General features: G+C 42.4%; 1 protein-coding gene across 4 annotated transcripts in view; it reads left to right on the top strand.

Moving 5' to 3' along the window:
* CSNK1G3 (casein kinase 1 gamma 3) overlaps positions 1-26,833 on the top strand; it is a 111,622-nt gene that overhangs the window by 52,898 nt on the left and 31,891 nt on the right. For all 4 annotated transcript variants that reach the window (XM_069962640.1, XM_069962641.1, XM_069962642.1 and 1 more), the window contains 2 exons: positions 20,098-20,246; positions 21,970-22,204. In XM_069962640.1, coding sequence (XP_069818741.1) covers positions 20,098-20,246; positions 21,970-22,204 — 384 coding nt within the window. The remainder of the gene's footprint in view (positions 1-20,097; positions 20,247-21,969; positions 22,205-26,833) is intronic.

Here is a 26,833-nt window from a genome sequence, read left to right as displayed (position 1 = left end):
CTAGTGTACAGTAATGTACACTAGTACAAAAATGAAAAAAAAAAAAAAAGGTTTGCACCAAAACACACACAAAAAGCCCCCCCCCCCCCCCAATAATAAAAGTGCATTATATTCCTTATACATAATAAAACATAAATCCTATACATGTTTGGTATCGCCACGTCCATAACGACACAATTTATAAAACTATATCAATAATTATATTGCATGACACACTCTGTAATAGAAAAGAAAGCTCCAGAATTGCTGTATTTTATCAATCCTCTTCAGAAAATATAAAAATATAAATAATATAAAAAATATAAAATATAAAAAAATATCAAAACATTATTTATTTATTTATATATATATATATATATAACGTCCAGTTTGAAGTGCACTCCGTTCAGAATGGTGTAAGGGTGCCAGCAGCTGGAGACCGAATCCACGTCTCCCCGTAAATAATCAAAGAATTCCGCAGTGCTGCGGAATTCTTTGATTATATATATATATATATATATATATATATATATATATATATATATATATATATATATATATATATATATATATATATATATATATATATAAAATACGTGGTATCAATAAAAGCTACACAGCTTCCCGCAAAAAATGAGACCAAAGCCAGCTCTGTTGTGTGAAAGATACGAACGCTATGGATTTTGCAATGTGGCGACAGTTTTTATAAAATTTTTGTAGGAAAGTAGTTTCAATTGCGCCAAAGTGGTAGTAATTAAAAATAAACTATGCAAATTTGGTATCAACATAACTGTAGTGACCCAGAGAATACAATAATTATTTTTAACGCACGCTAAATAGCTTATGTTTGATATTTAAAAAACACGAAAAACGAATGATCATTTTTCCAGTTTTTCATGATTTTGATGTTTTAAACAGAAAATCACAAGATAGTGACCAAATTTTGCCCCTAATATATAGTACAATATGTCACGAAAAAACAATCTCAGAATCGCTAGCATACATTTTTTTCTTCTATGACCCTTTAGTTTTGATGTATAGGCCTCTAGCTTTGCCATATTATCCATTCTGTGGTCAGCAGCAGACTTGCTGGGATGTTGGACTCTTGCTTTTCAGATGCTATTAACAAGTACACCCTTAGGTACATTATCAAACCTTTGCTAGGCAAATCCACTTTACTAACAGGAGTACAGAAAGCCAGTAGCACTAAAAATATCTTTACAGGAAAAGCATGGTAGGATGTAGGAAATATTATATATTCCACCCCCTACCCCATTACTGAAGCTGCCTGATATTCTAATCTGTAGATGTAAGTGGTTGCCTTCTGGAATGGAAGCAAGTGTTAAGGAGGCCGCTTAAATATCAGATAGGGATAGGAGCGTTGTGGATAATACAAGATTTATTGCCCTTCAGTTCAGTGCACATTAGATGCTTTACAGTGTCACTGTTATAACTTCCTAAACCAACAGTAGATGTGATATATAAAGCAAGTTTGCAATTTATCTCATTCAGCATATGAATGAGATGTGTAGCGACCAGTCTTGCTGGTAACCTGATTTTCATGAAAACCACTGCAGGAAGCAAAGCCAGTGGCAGCGGGGCTGGAATCGGGGGCAATTGTTCCTGGGGCAGGATACACCTGTTGACAGATTCCCTTTTGGATATAGCACAGTTTATGCAAATTTGGTTTACCAAAACCCAACATACTTTTAGCAAAAGCCTCTTAGGATTTAAGGGCATGCTGATGTTCTTAGCTTAAAAAAATGGGCATGCTCTTTGCAGTCTCCCACAGCTTAGAACAAGCTAGCTGCTACCATAGCCATGTTAATAATGTACTGAAGAGAATACATTCACATTAATGAACCTATCCCCATGTTTTAATTTATTGCCTCCGGGGCCGGGTTACCATAGGAACAAATGCCCTTTGCAGCACGTCATTGCTTTCTCTATCATGTAAATTACTAACTGTTAATATCCATTCAGAAACGCACATCTTGCTATCTTGGCCTATAATTTATCACCTTTTGGGGAGAATTCTCTAGTTCAGCTTAGACGTTACATGAATAGACTAGTTACCCTGTAAGATCGGCAGCCTGTGGTCTCTTCTATCTGTATTGATCTTTTCTTAGGAGGGTCCCAGAAGACTCTCCTCAAGCATTTCCTGTTTACAGTGTCTGCTCATCTTTTTTTTCTGAACGATATAAACTTTGTAAATTCCATTGCACATTACCAGGCCATAAAGAGTACACACAGGACATATGCCCGGCATGGCCTGCAGTGCTGTATACATATAAGAGCTGCATGACTTCCATACAAGCACATAGTTGCCTGCTTGTATCTAGGGGCATATAAATCTGGTTTCTTGTGCACATTTCTCTCTCCACCTTTTTTTTTTCTTGGAACTGTCTCTAATGGACAGCAGGATATCCACCCCATACTTATTGGTCAGATTTACTCTTGCAGATTTATTCTATGTTCACACTGTATTTTGTAAGACAAGAAAAGCTTTTGGCGATTTTTTTAAACAGTCGTTCTTGCATTAAAGGGTATCAGTCAGCTCCTGGGCCCTACCTGAGGTGCTGGCAGTCTCCTAGTGAGCATGGTACCTCTTGGTAATTTGTCCGTGCAGTGGATTATGCACAATCCTACTGTAATGAAGTGTTGTTTGTCTCGCACTCTGGCCATCTCATCACTCCAGATCAGATATAGTTGAATCTCTGATCCCAAGTGTGTTGGAGCTGTGGTCTAGGGGTAATTCACCTGTCTAGAGACCTGCCAACAGTTCATTCTTTGGTTCAAATCCCCTGATGGAAATAGAATAGAACTGACATGCCGCGACCCATCCAGAGACGCCGTTTGCCGCTGAGGCAGATGGGATTCCACAGCGATATGGTAATATTGGCCGCAGGAACATGTCAAACTGTGGCCTTTGTTTGACACGGCAAACAACGGCCATTGTTTGTACATAGTGTGAACATAGCCTTAAAGTGTCTGCCATTTAGAAAATCGTAGGCCCCTTCTTGCCATGGACACTCTTGATCATCAGTTTTTTTGGCCCTTTAACAAGAGTTGTGCCTGGAGAAGTTGGATGCAGCCTTAGGGAGTCCTGGAAAACATAGAGCCATAGGCTGTATCAATGTTTTCCTGGTAGCCCCAAGGTTGCATCCATTGAGAGTTAAATGCCAAGCGTTTGGCAAGTTTGCCCTTCAGGAACTTTGAATGAAAGCGTCTTAGAAAACAGTTATTAATGTCTCCATTGTCAGAAGATATGGCTATTTAGCTCTGCATCAATACCAGGCTAGGAAGATTGTGCCCGCGTGCCACAGGAGAATACCAGAAACATGCCTGAGCTTGCCTGAAGTCAGGAGACATGGCTTTCCCTCTTATTTTCCTATGTGCCTGGCTTCATTCTTATTCTGTTACTTCTCCTGTCTCCATATTCACATTATTTGTGTGGGAGATCATGCATATACTTTTTCTGCATATAATCTAAGGAAATTGGCAAGGAAATGCTCTGTAATGCAGAAAGGTGCAGGAGGATTACTGGGGCTTGTTCTCATTGTGTCAGCCGGGCTTCACAAGGACATCTGTTTAGGAGCTGGAGTCATCTCGGAGCACAGTATTGTTACCATTTCCGCTAAACAGTAAAAATGAACATGTCATTTGCTCCAGTTGTGCCATTCTATTATGGCTACTGAGGCTGAGTTCACACAGTGAGGAGGTGTCATGGTTATTTAGTATTTTTTGGCGTTGTATCACATAAAATCCTGCAACAGTGTGTGAACACAGCCTTGCAAAGGAAATGACGATGGCATTGCTGGACCTGTCGGAAAGCTGGGCCTGACGTCATGGATTACCATCTTCTATGTAGTGGTCCCTGAAGCACGGAGCACTACTGATGCAGTATGGACATGTGCATGAGTCCTTACAACAGAGCTGATGCAATTACATTTTCTGTATGAATAACCAAAAATGTTTTTCTATTAAAAAAATAAAAAAAATTTGTCTAAAATCTCTAATCCTAATCTCCAATTGCAGAATATTGTAGTCTGCAACTAAAGCGGAGATGGTTGGCTGCTCCACTTCTTTACCAAGCGCAAATAAATGGGAAAAGAACTATTGTGATCCCATACAGAATACTTAAATTGTACAATGTTTCATGGCCCATTTAATAGGAACACAGCAGCTGTGTGAACAGCCCAGTCTATTGCCTCTTTCCCTTTAGTACAGCAGAGAATCCCAGTACACGGTTAAGGACCAATAAGTTGCTTTTCTGGAAATTCCACAATGAACATATTTTATTTTAAGGCCCCTTACCCTCTGTAAGCCCTCCCTAATACCTTGTAGTTGCAGGGCCCAATGTTCAGATGCTGTACCTATACGTGTACTTTGATGCTGGGCTTTTCATTAAAAAAAAAAAAAAAGTTTAATCACAGCTAGGTATGGAGCCTGACAGATTCCCTTTAAGAAGGACCAGTCACATTTCAGTACCTTATAGCTGTCAAGTACAGGCCTCCAGCACTATGGGCGCAGATAAGCAAGATCGGTGCTTGTTTGCAGGGCCTTTACAAGGCACGAATAATCGTGGGGCTGGCCCGTCATATGATGACTGATAGTGTTTCGTGCAACCATTGAGAAAACATTAGCGGCTCCTTATGTCCTGTTCAGACAGATGTGCGGCCAATAATGATGATCAAACACTGACAAGTAAGCGTATTATTGCAGTAGACCAAAAAGTAAAATGTATTTTGCTGTAAACTCGTGATCTGCTTAGGCCCTTACCAGGAAAGATTTCCAAAATGTTCCCTCAACTCAATACACACAGACAAAAAGAAACTGAATACAGTGTGTGGATATAGTTCTAGATAAAGTGCTATAGGAGTTCTTCTTTCTGTCTCAGACAAGGACACTTAAACCCACCCTAGTTGAACACAACAAAAGCTAGAATCAATTCACTGTGTTAATTCCTGTGCTAAAATGCATGAAAGGCGGCAGGATTCTAGTATACAACGCTCGGCAACTATGCTTTTATTAGGCTGCAGTAAAATAGTTGAATGTTTTTTAGCGAATCATCACAATGGCGTTTGAATCTGTGGAATTTTAAAGGATTCAGAATATAGAGTGTTCTGTGTATTGATTGGGATGGTACGCTGCTTATTTATTAGCTGAATTCTTCCCTTAAAGGCATTTTCCAGTTTTATGTAAAGAAAGCTGAATAGCTGTATAATAAACTTATAGGGGTGCTTCCATTTTAATAATGGAATTCATTGTAGAACCTGAATGTGATGTGAACATAGCCTTATTTCTGGGTAAACCCCTTTAAGACTTGGTGCTTATATGCCTTGCTTGCCAGGCTTGAAGGGCAACCTGACATTTGTGACCACAAATGTCCTTACCACAGGTTTTCTTCCTCAATTGCCTCAGTATTGATGGATAACCTTCTCATGTTGGAAGTGAATGTAACAGATCCCCTCCTTCCTGCTGCCGAGCATTTCAGACATGGTTAACTAAAAGGGAGTGTTGTTTCTACATTTTGACTTACTTAAATTACATGACTTACATGTGGTGTCTCAATAACATATGCCATAGTTCAGGCATTTCAACTATTTGGCACATTGCCACCTTTATACCAAACTACCTTTTTTCTCCCTAAATTCTTCAGACCTAATTTTCCTTCTTTACATGTTTAGTTCCAAGGAACAGAAATTCTTATTGCTGTAATCCAGGCCCCTGCAGTATTTAGAAGAACTGGCACTCTCCTTGACAGCACATTATTCCCACACTTACACAGCTCTGTTACTTGTACAATACACACACTCAGCGTTGCTACCTCAAAATGCAAACCTACACACAGCTCTGCTGCGTAAGCATACCCAGAGAGAGACACACACAGTGCTAATACATCATACAGTCACACACCTTTGCTACATCACCATAAACTAATGGCTCTGCTACATACAGACATACACACTATTTTTTATATATTGTCTCTATCTACATAATTACGGTTAGCACTCCTTGCAGTCATGACTGCAACATCATTCTAAAAAGTATAGCTTCCAAACTGAAAAATATGGTTGCATACTTTCTTACTTGTTAGCCCACCCAGCAAGACCTATTTCTTGGGGTATAGGAATGACGATAGGAGAGGTAAAACCCATACTGCTAGAAGGTGTGATGAAATGACCCCCCCACCCCACCCCAATAAGCTGGGGATACTTCACAGTGAGGTGTAAGATTTTACATTGGGGCCCTTGTGAGCACAGTAGTCAAGGTTTCAAGGTAGGGCTGGGCGATATGGCCAAAAAATAAAATCTCGATTTTTTTTTTTTTTTTTTTTTAATTTTGGACGATTCTCGATTTAAATCTCGATTTTTTTTTTTCTCTTTTTGCTAAACAAACAGGGCATTTTTCTCCCTGCAGCATCAGAAACTATTTTATAGACGTTTGAGACAACAACCATATTGCTTCCCAGTGTAACAGTGCTCCTCCCGTGCCCCTATGTAGTAGACAAGCCCATTGTGTGCCCCATATAAGTAGTTTTCCCAAATATGTGCCCTATGTACTAGTGTATTAGTAGTAGTACAGATGAGGGGATTAGCAGTACAGGTAAAGATGAGGGGTGTAGTAGTGGTACAGATGAGGGGTGTAGTAGTAGTAGTGCAGGTAAAGATGAGGGGTCTAGTAGTACAGGTACAGATGAGGGGTGTAGTAGTAGTACAGGTACAGATGAGGGGTGTAGTAGTAGTACAGGTACAGATGAGGGGTGTAGTAGTAGTACAGGTACAGATGAGGGGTGTAGTAGTAGTAGTACAGGTACAGATGACGAGTGTAGTAGTAGTAGTACAGGTATAGATGAGAAGTGTAGTAGTAGTACAGGTATAGATGACGAGTGTAGTAGTAGTACAGGTATAGATGAGGAGTGTAGTAGTAGTACAGGTATAGATGAGGGGTGTAGTAGTAGTACAGGTATAGATGAGGGGTGTAGTAGTAGTACAGGTACAGATGAGGGGTGTAGTAGTACAGGTACAGATGAGGGGTGTAGTAGTAGTACAGGTACAGATGAGGGGTGTAGTAGTAGTACAGGTACAGATGAGGAGTGTAGTAGTAGTACAGGTAAAGATGAGGGGTGTAGTAGTAGTAGTACAGGTACAGATGAGGAGTGTAGTAGTAGTACAGGTACAGATGAGGAGTGTAGTAGTAGTACAGGTATAGATGAGGGGTGTAGTAGTACAGGTATAGATGAGGGGTGTAGTAGTAGTACAGGTACAGATGAGGAGTGTAGTAGTAGTACAGGTATAGATGAGGGGTGTAGTAGTAGTACAGGTATAGATGAGGGGTGTAGTAGTAGTACAGGTACAGATGAGGGGTGTAGTAGTAGTAGTACAGGTACAGATGAGGAGTGTAGTAGTAGTACAGGTAAAGATGAGGAGTGTAGTAGTAGTACAGGTACAGATGAGGGGTGTAGTAGTAGTACAGGTACAGATGAGGAGTGTAGTAGTAGTAGTACAGGTACAGATGAGGAGTGTAGTAGTAGTACAGGTACAGATGAGGAGTGTAGTAGTACAGGTAAAGATGAGGAGTGTAGTAGTAGTACAGGTAAAGATGAGGAGTGTAGTAGTAGTACAGGTAAAGATGAGGAGTGTAGTAGTAGTACAGGTAAAGATGAGGGGTGTAGTAGTAGTACAGGTAAAGATGAGGGGTGTAATAGTAGTAGTACAGGTACAGATGAGGAGTGTAGTAGTAGTACAGGTATAGATGAGCCTGGTGTAGTAGTAGTAGTACAGGTATAGATGAGGGGTGTAGTAGTAGTACAGGTAAAGATGAGGGGTGTAGTAGTAGTACAGGTATAGATGAGGGGTGTAGTAGTAGTAAAGGTAAAGATGAGGGGTGTAGTAGTAGTACAGGTATAGATGAGCCTGGTGGAGTAGTAGTACAGGTATAGATGAGGGGTGTAGTAGTAGTACAGGTATAGATGAGGGGTGTAGTAGTAGTACAGGTAAAGGTGAGGGGTGTAGTAGTAGTACAGGTATAGATGAGACTGGTGTAGTAGTAGTGCAGGTACAGATTAGGAGTGTAGTAGTAGTAGTAGTAGTACAGGTATAGATGAGCCTGGTGTAGTAGTAGTACAGGTATAGATGAGGGGTGCAGTAGTAGTACAGGTATAGATGAGGAGTGTAGTAGTACAGGTAAAGATGAGGGGTATAGTAGTAGTACAGGTATAGATGAGCCTGGTGTAATAGTAATACAGGTACAGATGAGGGGTATAGTAGTAGTACAGGTAAAGATGAGGGTCAGGGACATAGCTAAGAGCATGGGGCAGACTGGGGGGGAAGGGCATGGGGTACACTGGGGGGGGGCAAGTATAGGGCACACTGGGGGGAGCAAGGGGCAGACTAGGGGGGGAAAGGCATGGGGTACACTGGGGGACATGCATGGGGCACACTGGGGGGTGCATGGGGCAGATCGGGGGGAGAATAGGGCAGATCGGCAGGGGCATGGAGCAGACCGGGGCAGGAGGGAACATACCTGGTGTACCCGCTCTGCGCGGGCGCACACCACCGGCACTTGCGCTCTCCTCCCGCCCGCACTACTCCCCGCAGCGGACCCGCCCCCATAGCCAGACATATACGCGCGCTTCCTCCCGGCCGCACATGGAGGTCCCCGGAGGAGGCTGCAGATACTGAAGCATCGGGTGATAGTGTCGCTGCTGTACAGCTCCAGCACCCGCAGCGATCACCCGATGCTTCAGTATCTGCAGCCTCCTCCGGGGACCTCCATGTGCGGCCGGGAGGAAGCGTGCGTACACGTCCGGCTATGGGGGCGGGTCAGAGGCGGGGACATAGGACGCTGCTGGGCGCTCTCGCTCCTCACGCTGTTTCAGTAGCTGGAGGATGGTAGCAGCCCGCCCGCGCGCCCAAATCCAATGATTTTTTTGGAAAATCGATTTTCGATTTTCCAAAAAAGTCAAATCGATTCTCAAATTCTGGGCGAATTAATCGAATTAATTCGATTAATCGCCCAGCCCTATTTCAAGGTATGCATTTCATAAAGTAGGGGTGCCCGGTCTGCTCTGGTTTGAATGCAGATCCCAGATGGCAGCAAAGCACTAGTAGTGCTGTAATTAAACACCTGTGAAATATGTCCATTGGCTTCCATTCTCCTGAAAGAGGCCTAAAGAGCTTCCCTTTGGTATCCAATGGGCTAGTATATATCTGTATTCTTTTATTCAGGTGGATGGGGAAAATACTATAGTGGAGTAGTTTCCTACACATTATTATCCCCCGCTTTTCTCTCTTCCTCCCTCCTTTAATATTGGAGCCTATAGCCTCCGATAACTGTATTGGAGCCTTCCGCTGGGGCTATACATTAGGAGTATTTCTTGACGCATGATTCTGCCTGCAATTATAGATTGAATAGGACCTATGGGGATTGCTAAGTCTCTGCATGTTGTTCTTGGATCCAAGACAGAGCTATAATGTTATAGGTGCACTCTAAGCCATTCTAGAATGTTTGTGACCATGGCTTCTTCTTTTATGTGCCTTTTCTTAAGTGGTTGCAATCTGATCTCTTTCTTCTTAAGTACCCATATACTAGTTCTGCAATTCCAATAAAATTGTACCATTTTTTTAGCAAAATATCTCTAACATTCATTAGTCCAGTGTAACTGTAACAAACTGCTAATGTTCCAGGCCGCCTTGGTAATATGGGCTTTAAAAGGTCCTTTCAGCGAGCGGTACATTCACTTCTCCCAGCAAGTGGTGTGCAGGTCGCATACACTCTGTGCATCAATGTTAAATTGTCTTATTTTATAAGGAAAAAAAGTGAAATTAAGTTTTCCTGATACAAGGAGATTTGCTGCTGTGTGTTTTTTCACGTAAAAAACCTAGGAGCAAGGATAGTACAATATTACATCGCCATCTGCAATATTATCATCACAGCACTAAACCTTCTCTTGCACTAATCTCACCAGTCTGATCACTTGACCAGAAGAAATCGCTCTCCTTTTTCTGCCATGGATATTTGTTGGATGTTATTGGTATATGTCATGGAAAGTGCTGTCCCATGAGGACTCTGCGCAGCTCTAATAATTCCCGCAGGAGATCTGCTCTCATAATGAACAGTATATCGAGGAGGTCATCGGCCTTTCCTAGAAGATCTGAGCCGCTGGAGATGTTGTGCTTATTAATTTTGATTCTTTGCTGTTGATATATATATATATATATATATATATGAATATTTTTTTTTTTTTCCATCATCTTTATTGACCACACAAAGTCCTGACATTTTGTGCATTCTCACCACTGGGTCTGAAACTTAAGGATGTATTACATGGCCTGATGTGAAGGGTAAGCAAGTGCTGAACGACTAGCTGGGCACTGTCTTACAGAGCCTATTACACAGCTCTATAATCGTTTTGCCAGGCCTGAACAGACATAGTGATGCTTTAAAGGGGTACTCAACGTCAGTATATAGAAAATAATAAAGAAGCTATGCTTACCTCTCCACTGCCCCCTGGTGTCCTCCTGCCACATCTATGGGTCCCCCACTGACTGCAGCAACAGCCTGATCAGCCCATCACTGGCTGTGACATTGTTCCGTCTTGGTCAGCATAACAGCTTTATTATTTTCTATATACGGACACCAAGTACCTCTTTAATCCGCTGTCAGCTGCACATCACCTGTTACACGTAGCGCTGTGCGGCCGACGATTTTTAAACCTGTTGAATGACAGCGATCAGCCAACAAGCAAACCAATGCTCCCTCCTCTGTTGACTGCTGTCTTTATTGCAGGGAGCAATATCTGCCTGATTTATGTTTAATTCAGCAGATTATTGCTCTGTCATAGGGCATTTCTGTTCTGTCTGTGGTGATAAGAGGAGGCTGCTGTAAAGGGATCTGTACAGAATTACAGCAACAGGTGACACCAGCTGATAGATAGCATCAGTATAAGACAATAGCAGCTGCCTGTGGAATGACCTCTACAAAGCTCACAAAGTATGCTCATTAATGTTTCACATTCATCTCAAGGGGACAGGTCCTGTCTATTGCCGTCTATGTCCATGAGGCTTGTTGTAAAGCATGTCTCTAAATTCTGTTAAAAAACAAACAGACGGGCAAGATGGCAGCCTCCATAACAATGCACAAGAAAAGTAGAAACAAGCCAGGTCACCAGTTAAGCACTACAGCTCCTTTTACACCCCTCAGTGCAGGAATCACCGATCCATTCACATGTGACCCAGAGGTGTGACACATCCACCCCCCCCCCCCCCCCCCCCCCCCCCTATAACTTTATGACATTACAGATGTTAGAATGGTAGTTGAGGTGCTATCTTTAACAAAATGTCAAAAATTTTACCCTTGACATAACATAGCACTAAACCAATGTAAGCAGATTTATTGACAGCTGGCACTGACTGTATGGATAGCCATCATTGAACCAGCCTGTCTGAGGTGGAGATTAGGGTTTTAGGCAAACTGAGCAAGGTAACTGTATAATGTATTGGATGTAGGAGTGTGTAACATCCAGGGCCTCTATTACAGCATGTTATATGATGAGCATTGCCCGTACAGTCAGCACATGTAACATTGTCCAAAATTACTATGCAAGTAATGGTAAAGATGGGGCAAAAGAGGGTCATAAACACTTTGGAATCCAAGAAACATTTTTTTTTGTGTGTGTATGTGTATATAATCTAATATAAATATTCCCTTAAGGACCGGGCATAAAATGGCCTTAAAGGAGAAGTCCGGCCAAAATTAATTTTTGATATGTTGTTACTTATGAAAAGTTATACAAATTTCTAATGTACATTAATTATGGGAAATGCACATATACTGCTATTTCCCTTAATTTAGTAGATCAGGAAGTGTTAGAAATATCTCTGAAGAAGTGACGTCACGACCCAGGGTGTAATTCCTATGGAGTGTCCAGCAGGGGGCGCTCTCTATATAGAAGTCTATGGGACTTTATTGTTTCTATGGGTTTCTATGTAATGTAATGTAATGTAATGTAGTGTACAGTGCTTTATTGAATGAATACATCTATGGAATACTTTGGGGAGCAAGTGTCCTTGCTCCCCAAAGTATTGCATAAATGTATTCATTCAATACATTCAATACACAGTAAGCCCACCGATCCGCCGCATTTCCGCCGAATTTCCGCCGCATTCCCGCCGATCCGCCATACGCTGATCCGCCGCATTCCCGCCGATCCGGACCATATACATTGAACTACAGCTCCCATCATCTGCTTCTAGTATGAACAGGTGATGGGATATGACATGCCGCCGGGCGCAGGGGGGAGCCGCTCAGTACACAGGAGCGCTCCCCCCTCCTCCTCCTCCTTCCGTGATAACTTCCGCCTATAGCACTGCTGAGTCCCTGCCTGGCCGCCGCTCTCCGCTCACATATACCGGCTCCCGGCATCAGCGCGGACACCAGGATGCATCGGGAGCCGGTATGTATGGGGGGGAGAGCGGAGAGCGGCGGTCAGGCAGGGACTCAGCATTGGTATAGGCGGAAGTTATCACGGAAGGAGGAGGAGGAGGGGGGAGAGCTGCTGTGTACTGAGCGGCTCCCCCCTGCGCCCGGCGGCATGTCATATCCATTACCCAGCTCCAGCTCCCATCACCTGTTCATACTATAAGCAGATGATGGGAGCTGTAGTTCAATGTATATGGTCCGGATCGGCGGGAATGCGGCGGATCAGCGTGTGGCGGATCGGCGGGAATGCGGCGGAAATGCGGCGGATCGGCGGGCTTACTGTGTATTGAATGTATTGAATGAATACATTTATGCAATACTTTGGGGAGCAAGGACACTTGCTCCCCAAAGTATTCCATAGATGTATTCATTCAATAAAGCACTGTACACTACATTACATTACATAGAAACCCATAGACACAATAAAGTCCCATAGACTTCTATATAGAGAGCGCCCCCTGCTGGACACTCCATAGGAATTACACCCTGGGTCGTGACGTCACTTCTTCAGAGATATTTCTAACACTTCCTGATCTACTAAATTAAGGGAAATAGCCCTATATGTGCATTTCCCATAATTAATGTACATTAGAAATTTGTATAACTTTTCATAAGTAACAACATATCAAAAATTAATTTTGGCCGGACTTCTCCTTTAAGGACCGAGGCAAATTTTATGATTATGACCTGTGTCACTATTTATTAATAACTTTGGGATGCTTTTACCTATCCAGCTGATTCTGAGATTGTTTTCTCGTGACATATTGTACTTTACATTTCTGGTAAATTGAAGTCGATACTTATAATCTTTATGAAAAAATCCAAAATAACGTGAACAATTTTGAAAAATTGTATTTTTCCACCTTTGAAACTTTTCTGCTTACACAGAAAATGGTTATGCCACATAAATTATATATTAAATAGCATTAGCAACATGTCTACTTTATGGTGGCGGCATTTATTGAACTATCTTTCATTTTTTTTTAACAATGGAAAGCTTAAAACATTAGCAGCAAATTTCCAAATTTTCAGTAAAATTTCAAAATCAGATTTTTAGGGACCTGTTCAGGTTTAAAGTGTATTTGAGGGGACTGTGTGTTAGAAAGCCCCACAAACCACCCCATTTCAGAAATTGAACCCCCTAAAATCTGCAAAAGCACATCCAGAAAGTTTTTAACTCTTTTAGGGAAGGCACAGAAATAAAAGCTAAGTGTGTAAGAAATTAGAAAATTTTTATTTTCTGTGCAGAGATTTTATTGTAATCCAATATTTTTCATGTGTGTAGTGCAGTTTCTTCCGAGTACGGAAATACCCCACATGTGGACATAAAGTGCCAAGCGGGCGCAGGACGGGCCTCCAAAGGGAAGGAGCGGCAATTGGCTTTTTGAAGCTGAATTTCACTGGAATGGATTTCAAGGGCCATGTCGCATTTACAGAGCCCTCGTGCTGCAAAAACACTGGAAACCTCCCACAAGTGACCCCATTCTGGAAACTACACCCCTCAAGGAATCTAACAAGGGGTGCAGTGAGCATATGGACCCCACTGGTGATGGGCACAAATGTGGAACAATGTGACGTGAAATTGAAAATGTTAATTTTTTCACTTTCACGGCACAAATGTGCCCATTATCAAGGGGTCCATATCCTCATTGCACCCCTTGTTAGATTCCTTGAGGGGTGTAGTTTCCAGAATGGGGTCACTTGTGGGGGGTTTCCAGTGTTTTGGCAGCACGAGGGCTCTGTAAATGCAACATGGTGTTCAAAATCCATTCTCGCCAAATCCAGCCTCCAAAATCCAAATGGCGCTCCTTCCCTTCGGAGGCTTGCCCTGCGCCCACATGGCGCTTTATGTCCACATGTGAGGTATTTAAGGACTTGGGGGAAATTGCTCTACACATTTTGTGTTTTTTTTTTTCTCTTTTAACCCCTTGTGAAAATGAAAAATTCAAGGCTAAACCAACATTATAGTGTAAAAAATTTAATATTTTATTTTCACACCACATTGTTCCACATTTATGCCCGTCACCAGTGTGGTCCATATGCTCACTACACCCCTTGTTACATTCCCTGAGGGGTGTAGCTTCCATAATGGGGTCACTTGTGGGGGGTTGCAACTGTCTTGGCAACATAGAGGCCTTTTAAATGAAACATGGCCCTTGAAATCTATTCCAGCCAAATCCAGCCTCCAAAAGCCAAATGGCACTCCTTCCCTTTGGAGGCTTACCCTGCACCCACATGGCGCTTTATGTCCACATGTGGGTTATTTCGGTACTCAGGGTAAACTGCTCTACACGTTTTGTGTTTTTTTTTTTTTTTTGTTTTTTTTTTGTTTTTTTTTTAAATCTTTTAACCCCTTGTGAAAATGAAAAAATGAAGACAAGATCAATGATTTAGTGTAAAAATGTAAAAAAAATTACACTAAATGTTGGTCTAGCCTTGATTTTTTTTCCATTTCCACAAGGGGTTAAAAAGAAAATTAATGCAAAACGTGTAGAGTAATTTCCCCTGAGTATGAAAATATCCCACATGTGGACATAATGTGCCATATGGGCACAGGGCAAGCCACCAAAGGGACAGAGCCCCATTTAGAGGCTGGAATGGAGGATGGAGGCCATGTCGCAATTACAAAGCTCCTGTGCTGCCAGGACAGTAGAAACCCCCCACAAGTGACCCCATTCTGGAAACTACACCCCATAAGGAATCTAACAAGGGGTGCAGTGAGCATATGGATCCCACTGGTGATGGGCACATGTGTAGAACATGTGCTGTGAAAATAAAAAATACCATTTTTTTTTTTTCATTTTTACAGCACAAATGTGCCCGTCACCAGGGGGTCATATCCCTGTTGCCCCCCTTGTTAGATTCCTTATGGGGTGTAGTTTCCAGAATGGGGTCACTTGTGGGGGGGTTTCTACTGTCCTGGCAGCACAGAGGCTTTGTAATTACATAATGGTATCCTCTAATGGGAATGGAGGCCATACCTATTTAGCTGGGGAAAAGGGACAATTATTAATTTATTTTGGAGGTATTATGCCAATTATTAGTTTATAAGGTTGAAAAGGACAGAAGTCCATCAAATTCAACCTGTGTTGATCCAGAGGAAGGCAAAAAAAAAACAACCCCTCGTGAGGCAGACGACAGTAGCCTCATCACAGGGGAAAAATTCCTTCCCGACTCCATAATGGCAATCAGAATAATCCCCGGATCAACGTGACCCCTGAAATAGGAATAAGGGACAGAATTTAGAAAATGTAGAACTCCGATGACGTGTGGTACGCCTGGAAGCGATCCAGTATGCAGAGGTCGGGGTGATCAGGACAGGTGTCACACTGGAAAATGGTGTCCTTCCTGATCCCCCTGTTACCCCACACTCTGCACTTCCTCTGGGGTCTCCCTTTCTCCAGTGTGGGGGACGTCACCTGGAAAATGTTGTCCTGGTGCGATACGGGGTCCTTTATATCCAAAAGCGCTGGGTCCGCTCCATGGCTGCTAAATATTAGGGCTTATTACTGCTTCTGATATTTCTGGATCGTGCCGCAAGCTACAGTAGCTTGGGCAGCGAGGGACCGGAAGAGGAGGTGCTGGTATAAAAGTTATCCCCGTACGGGTGGCAACCTTTATCCAGCTGTGGGAAGATCAGTTCCCGAACGATCTTCCCACTAACTCCAAGGATGCGGTGGGGGTTCATCTGGGGGGTGGATTTGGGTGTCCCTTCCTTCATACACTGTAATGGTACATGTACACTGCGGAATGGTGACTGATAACCCTTTGTGCATTCCGCAGCTGGCACCCACCGGCGGACTGATGCAGGCACGCGTCTCCGTCCGTGTCACACTCCATTCTATGCACAGGTGGATTCCGCTCTCTGTCCAAAGAATGAACGTGTTCATTCTTTGGACGGACGAAGGAATCCGCCCATGCATAGGATGGAGTCTATGACACGGGTGGAGACGCACGCCTGCATCAGTCCGCCGGTGGGTGCCAGGTGCACAAAGGGTTATCCTTCGCCATTCAGCAGTGTGCACGTACCCTAAATCTGTAAGTGTACACTGAGGTACTCTCACAGAGTTTGTAGAATTTGACGCCATACCGTCATCTCTTATTGGGACGATACTGCCGGGAAAGACGTGTCTGGGGGGGAGCGTACGCTACGCTACCCCCAGACACGTCACTGGATGATGATGATGATGAGGATGAGGATGAATGGAGGGAAAAAGGATCCCCCCATTCATCCTCACTGGCTGTTTCAGTGTCTGAGGCAATAATAACGTATGCGTCTGACGCTGAAAACACCCTGGGGGCCATCTTTATACGGGGTATGTAAATGTGTAGTGTAAAACTTTATTTTGTGTAATGTAGTGTTTTTTTACGGTTTTTTTTAAACATTAAGTAACAAAGGTGTTGCTGATAAATGCCGCACATATGTGCGGTACTTATCAGCAGACCGTGTCGGTAGGATATCGAAAAAAACATCCTATGCCAAAAAGGAGGAGTCGCTGGTTAGCAGCGCACTTATGTGCACATAATACACTTATTAGCCGCTAGGGGGCAGTATTCCGGAAAAATCCAGAAAAAGACGAAGTTAGACGACGAGGGACCCGAAAAAAGCCGAAGGGGACCGCCGGAAATAGCGGAAGAGGACGCCGCGGACCCGGAAGACGCCGATCGGGACCCCGGATCCGGTGAGTATGGCCCAAATACCTGCTTTGGACCCCTCAGCTACCTATCTGAAGGGTTCAGAGCAGGTATTTTACACTTTGGGGGCACTTATATCACGGGGATCGGGACCGTGGCAACAGGCCACCATTACTTTTATCAGTAATGGCGGTCGGTGCCGTCCTCGGACAGCACCGACCGCCATTTTTTTCACCGATGACCCGGAAAGCTGCAGATCGCCGCTATTGGCTGATCAATTCAGATCAGCCAATAGCGGCGATCGTCAACACGGGGGGGGGGGGGGGTTAACCACCCCCTGTGCCGACAAGCTAGGATGGCCTGCTATACATTATAGCAGGCCATCTTCCCCGATCGCTGTGTGTGTACACAGCGATCGGGGAAACCGCGGGCGTACATTTACGTCCGTTTGCGTTAAGGCACGGACTTCAGGGGCGTAAATGTACACCTGCGGTCGTTAAGGGGATTGATATACAGATATATATATAATATATATAATATATATCTCTATATATTATATATATATATATATATATATATATATATATATATATATATATTATATCTCTCTCTCTCTCTCTCTCTCTCTCTCTCTCTCTCTCTCTCTCTCTCTCTATATATATATATATATATATATATATATATATATATATATATATATATTTATTATATATTTTATGTATTTTCTGCAAAAAAGTGAAGGCAGCACTTTGTACTATTGTGAATGGTGGGCAGTGGTATGACCACAGGTGCAGTCAGCTATCCAAATGAAGCAAATCACTGCAGCATCTATAATATTAATCTGTTATCAATATGTATAAGCAGGTATTGCTGTAACAACCACATTCAGCAGACTATACATATGTAAAGGGTTATGCAGAATTAGAGGAACATGGCTACCTCCAAAACAGCACCACCCCTGTCTTCAGTTTGTGTGCTGTATTGCAACTCACTTAAATGAGCTGCAATACCACAAAAAAACTGGAGTGGTACAGTTTCTTGAAAAAAGCTTCTTATCCTGGATTTAAGTTGGGTCAGTTGACTATCTGATGAGTAGGTTGGCTTTCTGTCTCTCCCCTCTCCGCCGATGTGGGGGTATATACCAGTTGGACATGTTGGATTTCTTGTGTTCGGGTAGTGCTATAGCCAGATTCCTTTCACGGTAGCTTACTCCCCTCTCCCTGTTCAGAAAACTAGCCTGCCCTGGCTGAGTGTGTGGGATTGGTGGGCATGAGCATTCAGCCCACAGTAATCTGAATTGGGTGGTCAGCTGGTGCATTTGGTGCTGAACCTTCTTGTAGGTAAAGCATATTTGCACCAGGTCATGTGGATGTTTGCACCAGCTGATTTTTCTTCTGACGATGCAGGAAATGTTGGCAATCTGAAGCAAAATCTGCAGCAATCGATTGCCTGCTGATTTTACAAACAAATTTTGACTTTTTAAGTTAATGGCCATAATCCGCAAGAGGTTCTGTGAACAACATGTCATGTGTGACTGTATTAAATAATACAAGGACAAGAAAAACCAGATTATGCCGCACTCTCTTGAAGCCTGATCTAGAATACCTACTTGGACTTTTATCTATAATAGTGTATTATTACGTAACAGTAAACACTGTGTGACGTGCATAAGACCCTGCCGTCTACAGTTACGCTTCTCTTGAATTCTCATTAGGAAATATGTCATAGATAAATCCCTTGCTGTCCATGCTCCATATGCTTAATCCTGCTTAATCTGGTATATTAAACTGTATTCATGAAAACATGACTGAGCTTTGCTGCTAGTGTGTGTGTGTGTGTATGTGTGTGTGTGTGTGTGGACTGAAGGGAATCCGAATCATTTCAGCAGATATTCACCTTACAGCCTGGGTGGTGGTGTAATCATCTGTCACTAGAAAACAGCTAGATCTCCAATATAAATCTTCCATAGGAGTCACATCTTTTGTACTTGTGCGACGCAGTGGAAAATGTTCATTGGGAGGAACCACGTTTATGTTTGCATTACTTTTCCAATATGTATTTTGTATGTGTGCTTTAGAGCAGCTGAAGCGTGCACAATCTTAAAGGAGTATTAACAGTTTCAGCAAATACAGGTTGTTTTGTCTTATTAAAGGAGAAGTCCGGTGAAAAGTATTGTATTGCCCCCAAAAGTTATACAAATCACCAATATACACTTATTACGGGAAATGCACATAAAGTGCTTTTTTCCCCTGCACTTACTACTGCATCAAGGCTTCACTTCCTGGATAAAATGGTGATGTCACGACCCGACTGCCAGAGCTGTGCGGGCTGTGGCTGCTGGAGAGGATGATGGCAGAGGGATGCTCAGTGTCCTCCAGTGCCCTGTGTCCCTCAGTGTCCCCCTGCCACCATCCTCTCCAGCAGCCACAGCCCATGCAGCTCTGGGAGTCAGGTCGTGACATCACCATGTTATCCAGGAAGTGAAGCCTTGATGCAGTAGTAAGGGAAAAAACACTTGATAAGCATTTCCCATAATAAGTGTATTTGGTAATCTGTATAACTTCTGGGGAGCAATACAATACTTTAATAAAAATTTTCCTTCTTTAAATTTTCCTTCTCCTTTTAAGTTCCATATTTTTCCCATTTATACCTTAAATAATGTATCAATTCTATATGACTTTCACATCTCTGCTTGCTGCCCCTTAGTATGAACCTTCATTCTCTACCTCCAGTGGATACAAATCTGTCTTGGCCATGTGATTGTTACAAGACACTACTGATAGCTGTACTGTAACAAGCCCTGTACCTGCATGATCACATGACTAAAGTAGACTATAAAGGTTCATACTGAGTGACAGCAAGCAGAGATCTTGCAAGCCATGAAAAATCGATGCAGAAAGTGCAACGGAAACAAATATTTCCACTTGTGATTCAATGTTTATTAAAGATTTTATTCCAATATCTTTTATAGTAATATGTCTCTCTTCTTCCATTTAGATGGTGTACCTCAGGTTTATTACTTTGGTCCTTGCGGTAAATACAATGCAATGGTGCTAGAACTACTGGGGCCAAGTTTGGAAGACTTATTTGACTTGTGTGACAGAACGTTTTCCCTGAAAACAGTCCTTATGATAGCCATACAGCTGGTAAGTAACTTGTGTCTGTGCTTTTCTTGCTTTTTTTTTTCTTGATTACTGCATCCTAATGGAACTAACATTTGGTGGTGGTCAGCCTTTTATTGCACACAGAATCCTTGCTTTTACTGGTATCTCTCATGTACCATCTCCAGTATATGCATCCATATTATCATACTTGGGGTTTCCGATAGTGACATATGTTCAGTAATTGTGCAGAAGGAAACTGAGACATTGCAATGCAAATGCAACAACACCCGGAACCATTACAGTGTAAGTGATGGTGCGTCCTGTGCTTCACTGTATAATGAGGAATGTTTAAAGACAAATTTTATTTTTCTACTCCCTTGCATCCCCTTTGTTGGCCTGCAAACTGCACATACTGATGCGTGGACTAGCGAGCTCAGTGATGTAATGGAGAGGACTATCGATCTCGGGAATATAAAGTAGAGGACTAGCGAGCTCAGGGATGTAATGCAGAGGACTAGCGAGCTCAGGGATGTAATGCAGAGGACTAGCTAGCTCGGGGATATAATGTAGAGGACAAGATAGCTCGGGGATATAATGGAGAGGACAAGCTAGCTCGGGGATATAATGGAGCACTACAAACAACCTCTTATGATAGGGAGGACAGGGATATATTGGAGAGGTCTAGCGAGCTCAGGGATGTAATGAGGAGGACTAGCTAGCTCGGGGATATAATGTAGAGGACAAGATAGCTCGGGGATATAATGGAGAGGACAAGCTAGCTCGGGGATATAATGGAGCACTACAAACAACCTCTTATGATAGGGAGGACAGGGATATATTGGAGAGGTCTAGCGAGCTCAGGGATGTAATGAGGAGGACTAGCAAGCTCAGTGATGTTATTGGGAGGACTAGCAAGCTCAGTGATGTTATTGGGAGGACTAGCAAGCTCAGTGATGTTATTGGGAGGACTAGCAAGCTCAGTGATATAATGGAGAGGACTATTGAGCTCCGTGATATAATGGAGAGGACTAGCGAGCTCAGGGATGTAATGGAGAGGTCTAGCGAGCTCAGGGATATGATGGACAGGACTAGGGAGCTCAGGAATATAATGGAGGAGGACAAACAACCTGTGTGATATAATGAGGAGGACTAGTGGGGTCAGGGATATAATAGAGAAGACTACCTAAGGCTCCTTTGCTTGTAGGCTGATAACAGGGCAATGCAAGTAAGTACAAAGATAAAAATGACAAGATGAACACTTTTTTCCATTTCACCACAAATTTAAAAGTCAAACTTATACCCCCAAAAATAAAGCTAGATATGGAAAATAATTTTTTTTTATGTCTGTTAGAAAGCAAGGAGACAAAATGAAAATTGGCTGCATCTCTATAGGAGGTTAAAGGAGGCCATCCTAGTGGTGTGAGCAGAGCCTTTGAGAAGCATGGTGCTGTTATAGGATGAGGTCTGGCTGACAAAGCCCCTTCTGATAATTGTAAGCTGACATAAGGATTTCACCATATATAATGCATGATAATCAGACCTCAAATGATACCTGCTACTTGTCGAGAGGCCTAGAAGCCACCAGCTTGTTACCATATGCAGTGTGTATTAATAAACGGGATCTGACAGCCTTGTAACACTTGTGATGTGTTGAGAACCCCCTTTAGCATTGTTGTGAGCTGTGTGATGTACGACTGTCTTAAATTATTTGTAGTTACAAGAATATGCTAGTTATTTTTAATGTATATTCTCCTATTTCTTACAGATTTCACGCATGGAATATGTTCACTCGAAGAACTTGATATATAGAGATGTAAAGCCTGAAAATTTTTTGATAGGTCGTCCTGGAAATAAGAACCAGCAAATAATTCACATAATAGATTTTGGCTTGGCAAAAGAATACATAGACCCAGAAACAAAGAAGCACATACCCTACAGAGAACACAAGAGCCTTACAGGAACAGCTAGATACATGAGTATAAACACGCATTTAGGAAAAGGTAGGTGTGAAAGAGTGCCTGACTTGAGTGCTGCAGCAGTGAAAATTCTTTATTGTAAAATAAAAATTTCACAGATCAGTGGACCTGGGGACCTTGTGCGACTCTTTATGCTGTCTGTATGACATGACACAGATGTGGCTTATCCTTTACAGTTTTTTTGCTATTGGTAAGCCATAAAGATGCAATACAAAAGAGAACAGAGTTAGGCTAAATTCACACGTTATGATTTTTTTTTTTTTTTTTTTTTTGTCAAATTCTGTACCCGTTGATTTTAATCGGGATTTTCACACTGTTATATTTACGAATCTGCAGTCCTCAAAATTTGTATCTGCAAAAATTCTAGTATGAACAGTAATTGTGGCACAGATTCGCTTATTGAAGTCAATGGGAGCTTCTGTAATTTTTGCGGATCCATAATTTTTATCTGTAAAAAAAAAAAAAAAGAAAAATATGGATGAGCATTTATTTTAAACTATTACTACTTAGGTTGTGTTCACAAGTACAGGATCTGCAGCAGATTTAATGGCGCAGAATCTGCAACTTCACATCTTTGCCATCAAATCTGCTGCAGATCCTGTTTGTGTGATTGCACCCTTATTACCCGATTACGGGTGTATTACGGATTCATATTATACCGATTGCAGACATCCTATGTTGTCCTGAAAAACGACTGAACATATGAAGGGCCTGTTCATGTATGTCTAACCCTGTAGACACACTTCCAACACTTGTGACGCTGGATGTGTCCCTGAGCCAGATAGAGGAGCATGCACTGGACAGGTGCAGTGTTTCCTTCACTTGTGTCCTGCTCAAGCTAAAAAGAACTGGCTGCACCTACGGTTACGTGGATACTCGCTCCGGTGACCTTGTCACTGTTCCCACTGTCACCAAAATGAAGAACTGGTGTGCTGGCCACTTTTGGTGCTGTATAGAGGCTCTATAGTGTTCAGAATTCCCAGCAGAGCATGAGTGGCTTGTTAGGCTGCATTCACACTTCCGGTAAAATGGTCTGTGGTTGCGGATCCGTGACCACGGACAATTTTAGAGACCTTTTGAGGTGAATTTAGCCATTCACGTGATCTGTGGAAAAAAATAGGATATGTCCTAGTGCAGATCGTGGCACGGATCACCACTGACCCCATGATGTGCTCTCCTGTCATCACATCTACTACTCACCTATTTCCCTGTGCTGACCGGCCTCATGTTTACCAGAAGTGGCCTGGACTACGCTGCCATCTCCCAGCAGCGTAGTCCAGGCCACTTCCGGTGAGCATGTGTAGCCAGTCAGCACAGGGGAGTAGGTGAGAAGTAGATGTGATGACAGGAGAGCACATCATGCTCTCCTGTCATCTCTGCTGCCAGGTGGGGGGAGATCCGTGACGGGCGATGGACCGCGGCACGGATCGTGTGAATAAGGCCTAAGTGTCAACCTGTCTTTGATATTCTCCTTTTGGGTTCACACATAATGTATCCACAGCGGATTTCACACTGAGTTCGCAATGAAATCCACTGCAGATACCTTTTACTGTCACTTTTAATGAGATTACATACTTGCAGCAGAAGTGTCACCCCGCTGCGAGTATGTAAAAGGCAGCTTCCTTAACCCCCTGCGGCCCGATACATACATTACCGGTCCACGCTCCGGCTTGCTTTGGGGCGTCCTGACATCGGGATGTCCCGTTCAGCCAATCCGGTGCCATGACAAAAGGCCTTTCTACAGCCTGCCATAACCCGAAACAACCATCTACAGAAGGGTAGCCTCTCCTTTTGAAGAGTTTCCTGGCTTGACTCTGAGATTCTTGTTGGATCCTGAAGTGAAAGCTACCTCCTGAGGGTAGGATTAGAGAGCTTCTGCTTAGCATATCAATAGTTCTATTTTTCACACTGCAAATTAAAAGGGGGTTTCAGAGATTTTTTTTTTTTTTTTTTAAAGAGTCATGTTGCAAATTGTGTTAGTCGCTTGACTAATTCTGGGTTGTTTCCACATCCCCAAACTCCTCTCAGACCATTATGATGGACATCTGCCTCTGATGATGCACTGTCCTTAACAGATAACTACTTACAGATGCTACGGAGAAAGGGCCAGGGATAGATTGGTGCCGGTTACATAGAATCACTAATGTCCTTGGATTACTATTTGGTTTATTTTCCAATTTTAGGAAATGGAAATGCTCTAAACAAAGATCCATTTTAATCAATGGAATGCTGCTGGGACAGGATTGAGGCTGAGGCCTTCCATGGTGGGGACCTTTGATGTATCCCACCAATGTGAGAAGATCATGTTTCTATAACCTGTTAAAAAGATCATTTTGACAGGATTTTCTTGGAGGTCTCATTGTAGTTGGATGTAACACACTGTTATGTTGGCTATAACTGGTGGGTTCCACAATTGGCTCCACCAAGATCAGTGAATTGTACTGTGGGGAGCAGCCAGTTAGTGGTAATCTTTCAGGAAAATTGAATAGTTACACATAGCCTACTAAAATCAAATCAATGTATCATGGGGAATCGGCACCCTCACATCTCTTCCCTTGATATCCTCAACATGGATTAATAGACTTTATGTAACCATGATGACTGAAGTAGACAGCTCCTATAATGCCCTTTCCTGAAATACTTTGTGCTGCAGTTAGGGCCCTAATACATGAAGTGAATATTGTTTAAAATTTCGAGACACCGATCGAAAATGAGCGATTATCTGTCCGTGTAATAACACCCAAGGATCAGACGATGAATGAAAAATTGTTCATTTTTTTTTTTTCAACATGTTGAAAAATAATTGGTAATTGGATGATCATTCGCATATCTGTTCGTGTAATAAGTCGTTTACCAATAAAACATGTTGTGTGGGTCGTCCTGAGCAACGATTTGCGGCGGTTAAATGACGAAAAAACTATTGTTCATAACAGTAATCTGTAAATGAAGTAACCTTTGAATCGTTCTCTACAAAACCGTTCATTTTCACTGGCGATCGATCGTTATAGCAAATCTTTAAATGATAATCGCTACGTGACTTTAGTCTTTTTGTGATCTTGCTTTATGTAAATGCATTATGTATCACCAGCTGTTGACATATATCAACTCTTCTTTGCCTAGAGCTTACAGAACCTAGCAAAGGGTAATGGAAGTTCCCTAAAGAGGGTAAGGGGCTTGTCCTTCCAATAACCTCAGAAGAAATGACATCTGAAAGGTGTCAGCAATGTACGGCTGCTTGGCACTAGGCTAGTCCGATGTAAGGGCCTGTGTGCTGTGGAGGGTTATAAGGTTTCTCTGTTTAGTCGATAAGAATATCACTTCCAGGATACATTTATCTTTAACACAGCAATAATACAGGAGTTAGAGATTAGTAGACGGCTGTGAGTGAACTTATGAGTCCAGTTCCTTTCTTTATAGTGTCACTGTCATTCCAAACGACATGTCTACAGTTTTAATCAGTCCGGGTGTTCAGACCCTGACCAATCGTGAGAACGAGCCTGGAGAAGTCCCAACTCGGCACGGTCCTCTCCTGGCTTGTGACTCCTCATGTGATTAGTCGGACTCATAATCAAAGTGTATGAGGAGGTATTTTTTCACTGACAAAGCAGGTGGAGCGCACCACAGTCCTCTCCCATCTGTTGTCACAATTGGTCAGGGTTTGAACGCTCAGACTGATCAAAACTTTTAACATATCTCAAAAGTTTTTTGAGAAGATAGTGACACTTTAATATAGGGACAGTGATAAAATGTCTGACTATTCTGTGTATCATCTTGTATTGACTAACAGTGCTTAACAGTGTTATTATATGGGCCGACCCACTCCCTGTGGCGAGTGTAGATCAGATAAATCTGTGCTTGTTTAAGAAGCCTATTACATTACTTAATCACCATGTTGGCCTAGCCACAGGGTATATCGCTGGCCCTTTACTTCCATCATTGTCAGCTTCACATCCACTAGTGCAATGGGGAGTTGTGTTGCGAACTGACAAGGGTTTTTTAACCAGCCTAAAACGCCTTTGCTCTTTTGTTGGCTGATTACTGGGCCTATTATATAGAGCAGTGTCTGCCTATACACTTTAAGGGAACGTGTCACTTAAATTTTCTTTTACTCATACCAAATTTTCCTTATACTAATCTGTTTCTGTTTTCTGACTTTTAAATTTTTTTTTATTTCACTTTTTGTTATGGGGGCTGCCATATTGCCTGGGCTGTTCTTACCAGCATTTAGTGACATGCTTTACATGAAGACTCATGGACATAGATGAAAACAGACACAGTTTTTAAGAAATATATTTAACATAAAAACAATATTTAAACAATGTCATTTTCTTTAAAGGGATTGTCATTAACCTCTTGACGACCAAGGTTAGCACTTTTTAATCTGCTACTTTCCATAGCTATGCCTTTTATTTGCTGGGCTCATTTACACCTTGGACATAGCCAGTGGCGGCATTTTGAGGTCTCTGTGACCCACTTCACATCTATGGGAGATCTGTACAGTGGTTTTTTTGAAGCGCATAGCATATTAGTGAATGCTAGCGCATTTGGGGCACACCCACAGAAGTAGTCCAAGTACCAGGCTCTGATTGTGGAGGATCGGAGTCTGCCATGTGAGAAAATACCTATATTTTACCCCCATCCTTAGTGATAAAG

This window comes from Dendropsophus ebraccatus, chromosome 3 (genome assembly GCF_027789765.1).
Source record: "Dendropsophus ebraccatus isolate aDenEbr1 chromosome 3, aDenEbr1.pat, whole genome shotgun sequence".
NCBI lineage: Eukaryota > Metazoa > Chordata > Amphibia > Anura > Hylidae > Dendropsophus > Dendropsophus ebraccatus.
The sequence above is the reverse complement of the archived record's forward strand: the minus strand, read 5'-3'. Positions and strand labels throughout refer to the sequence as shown.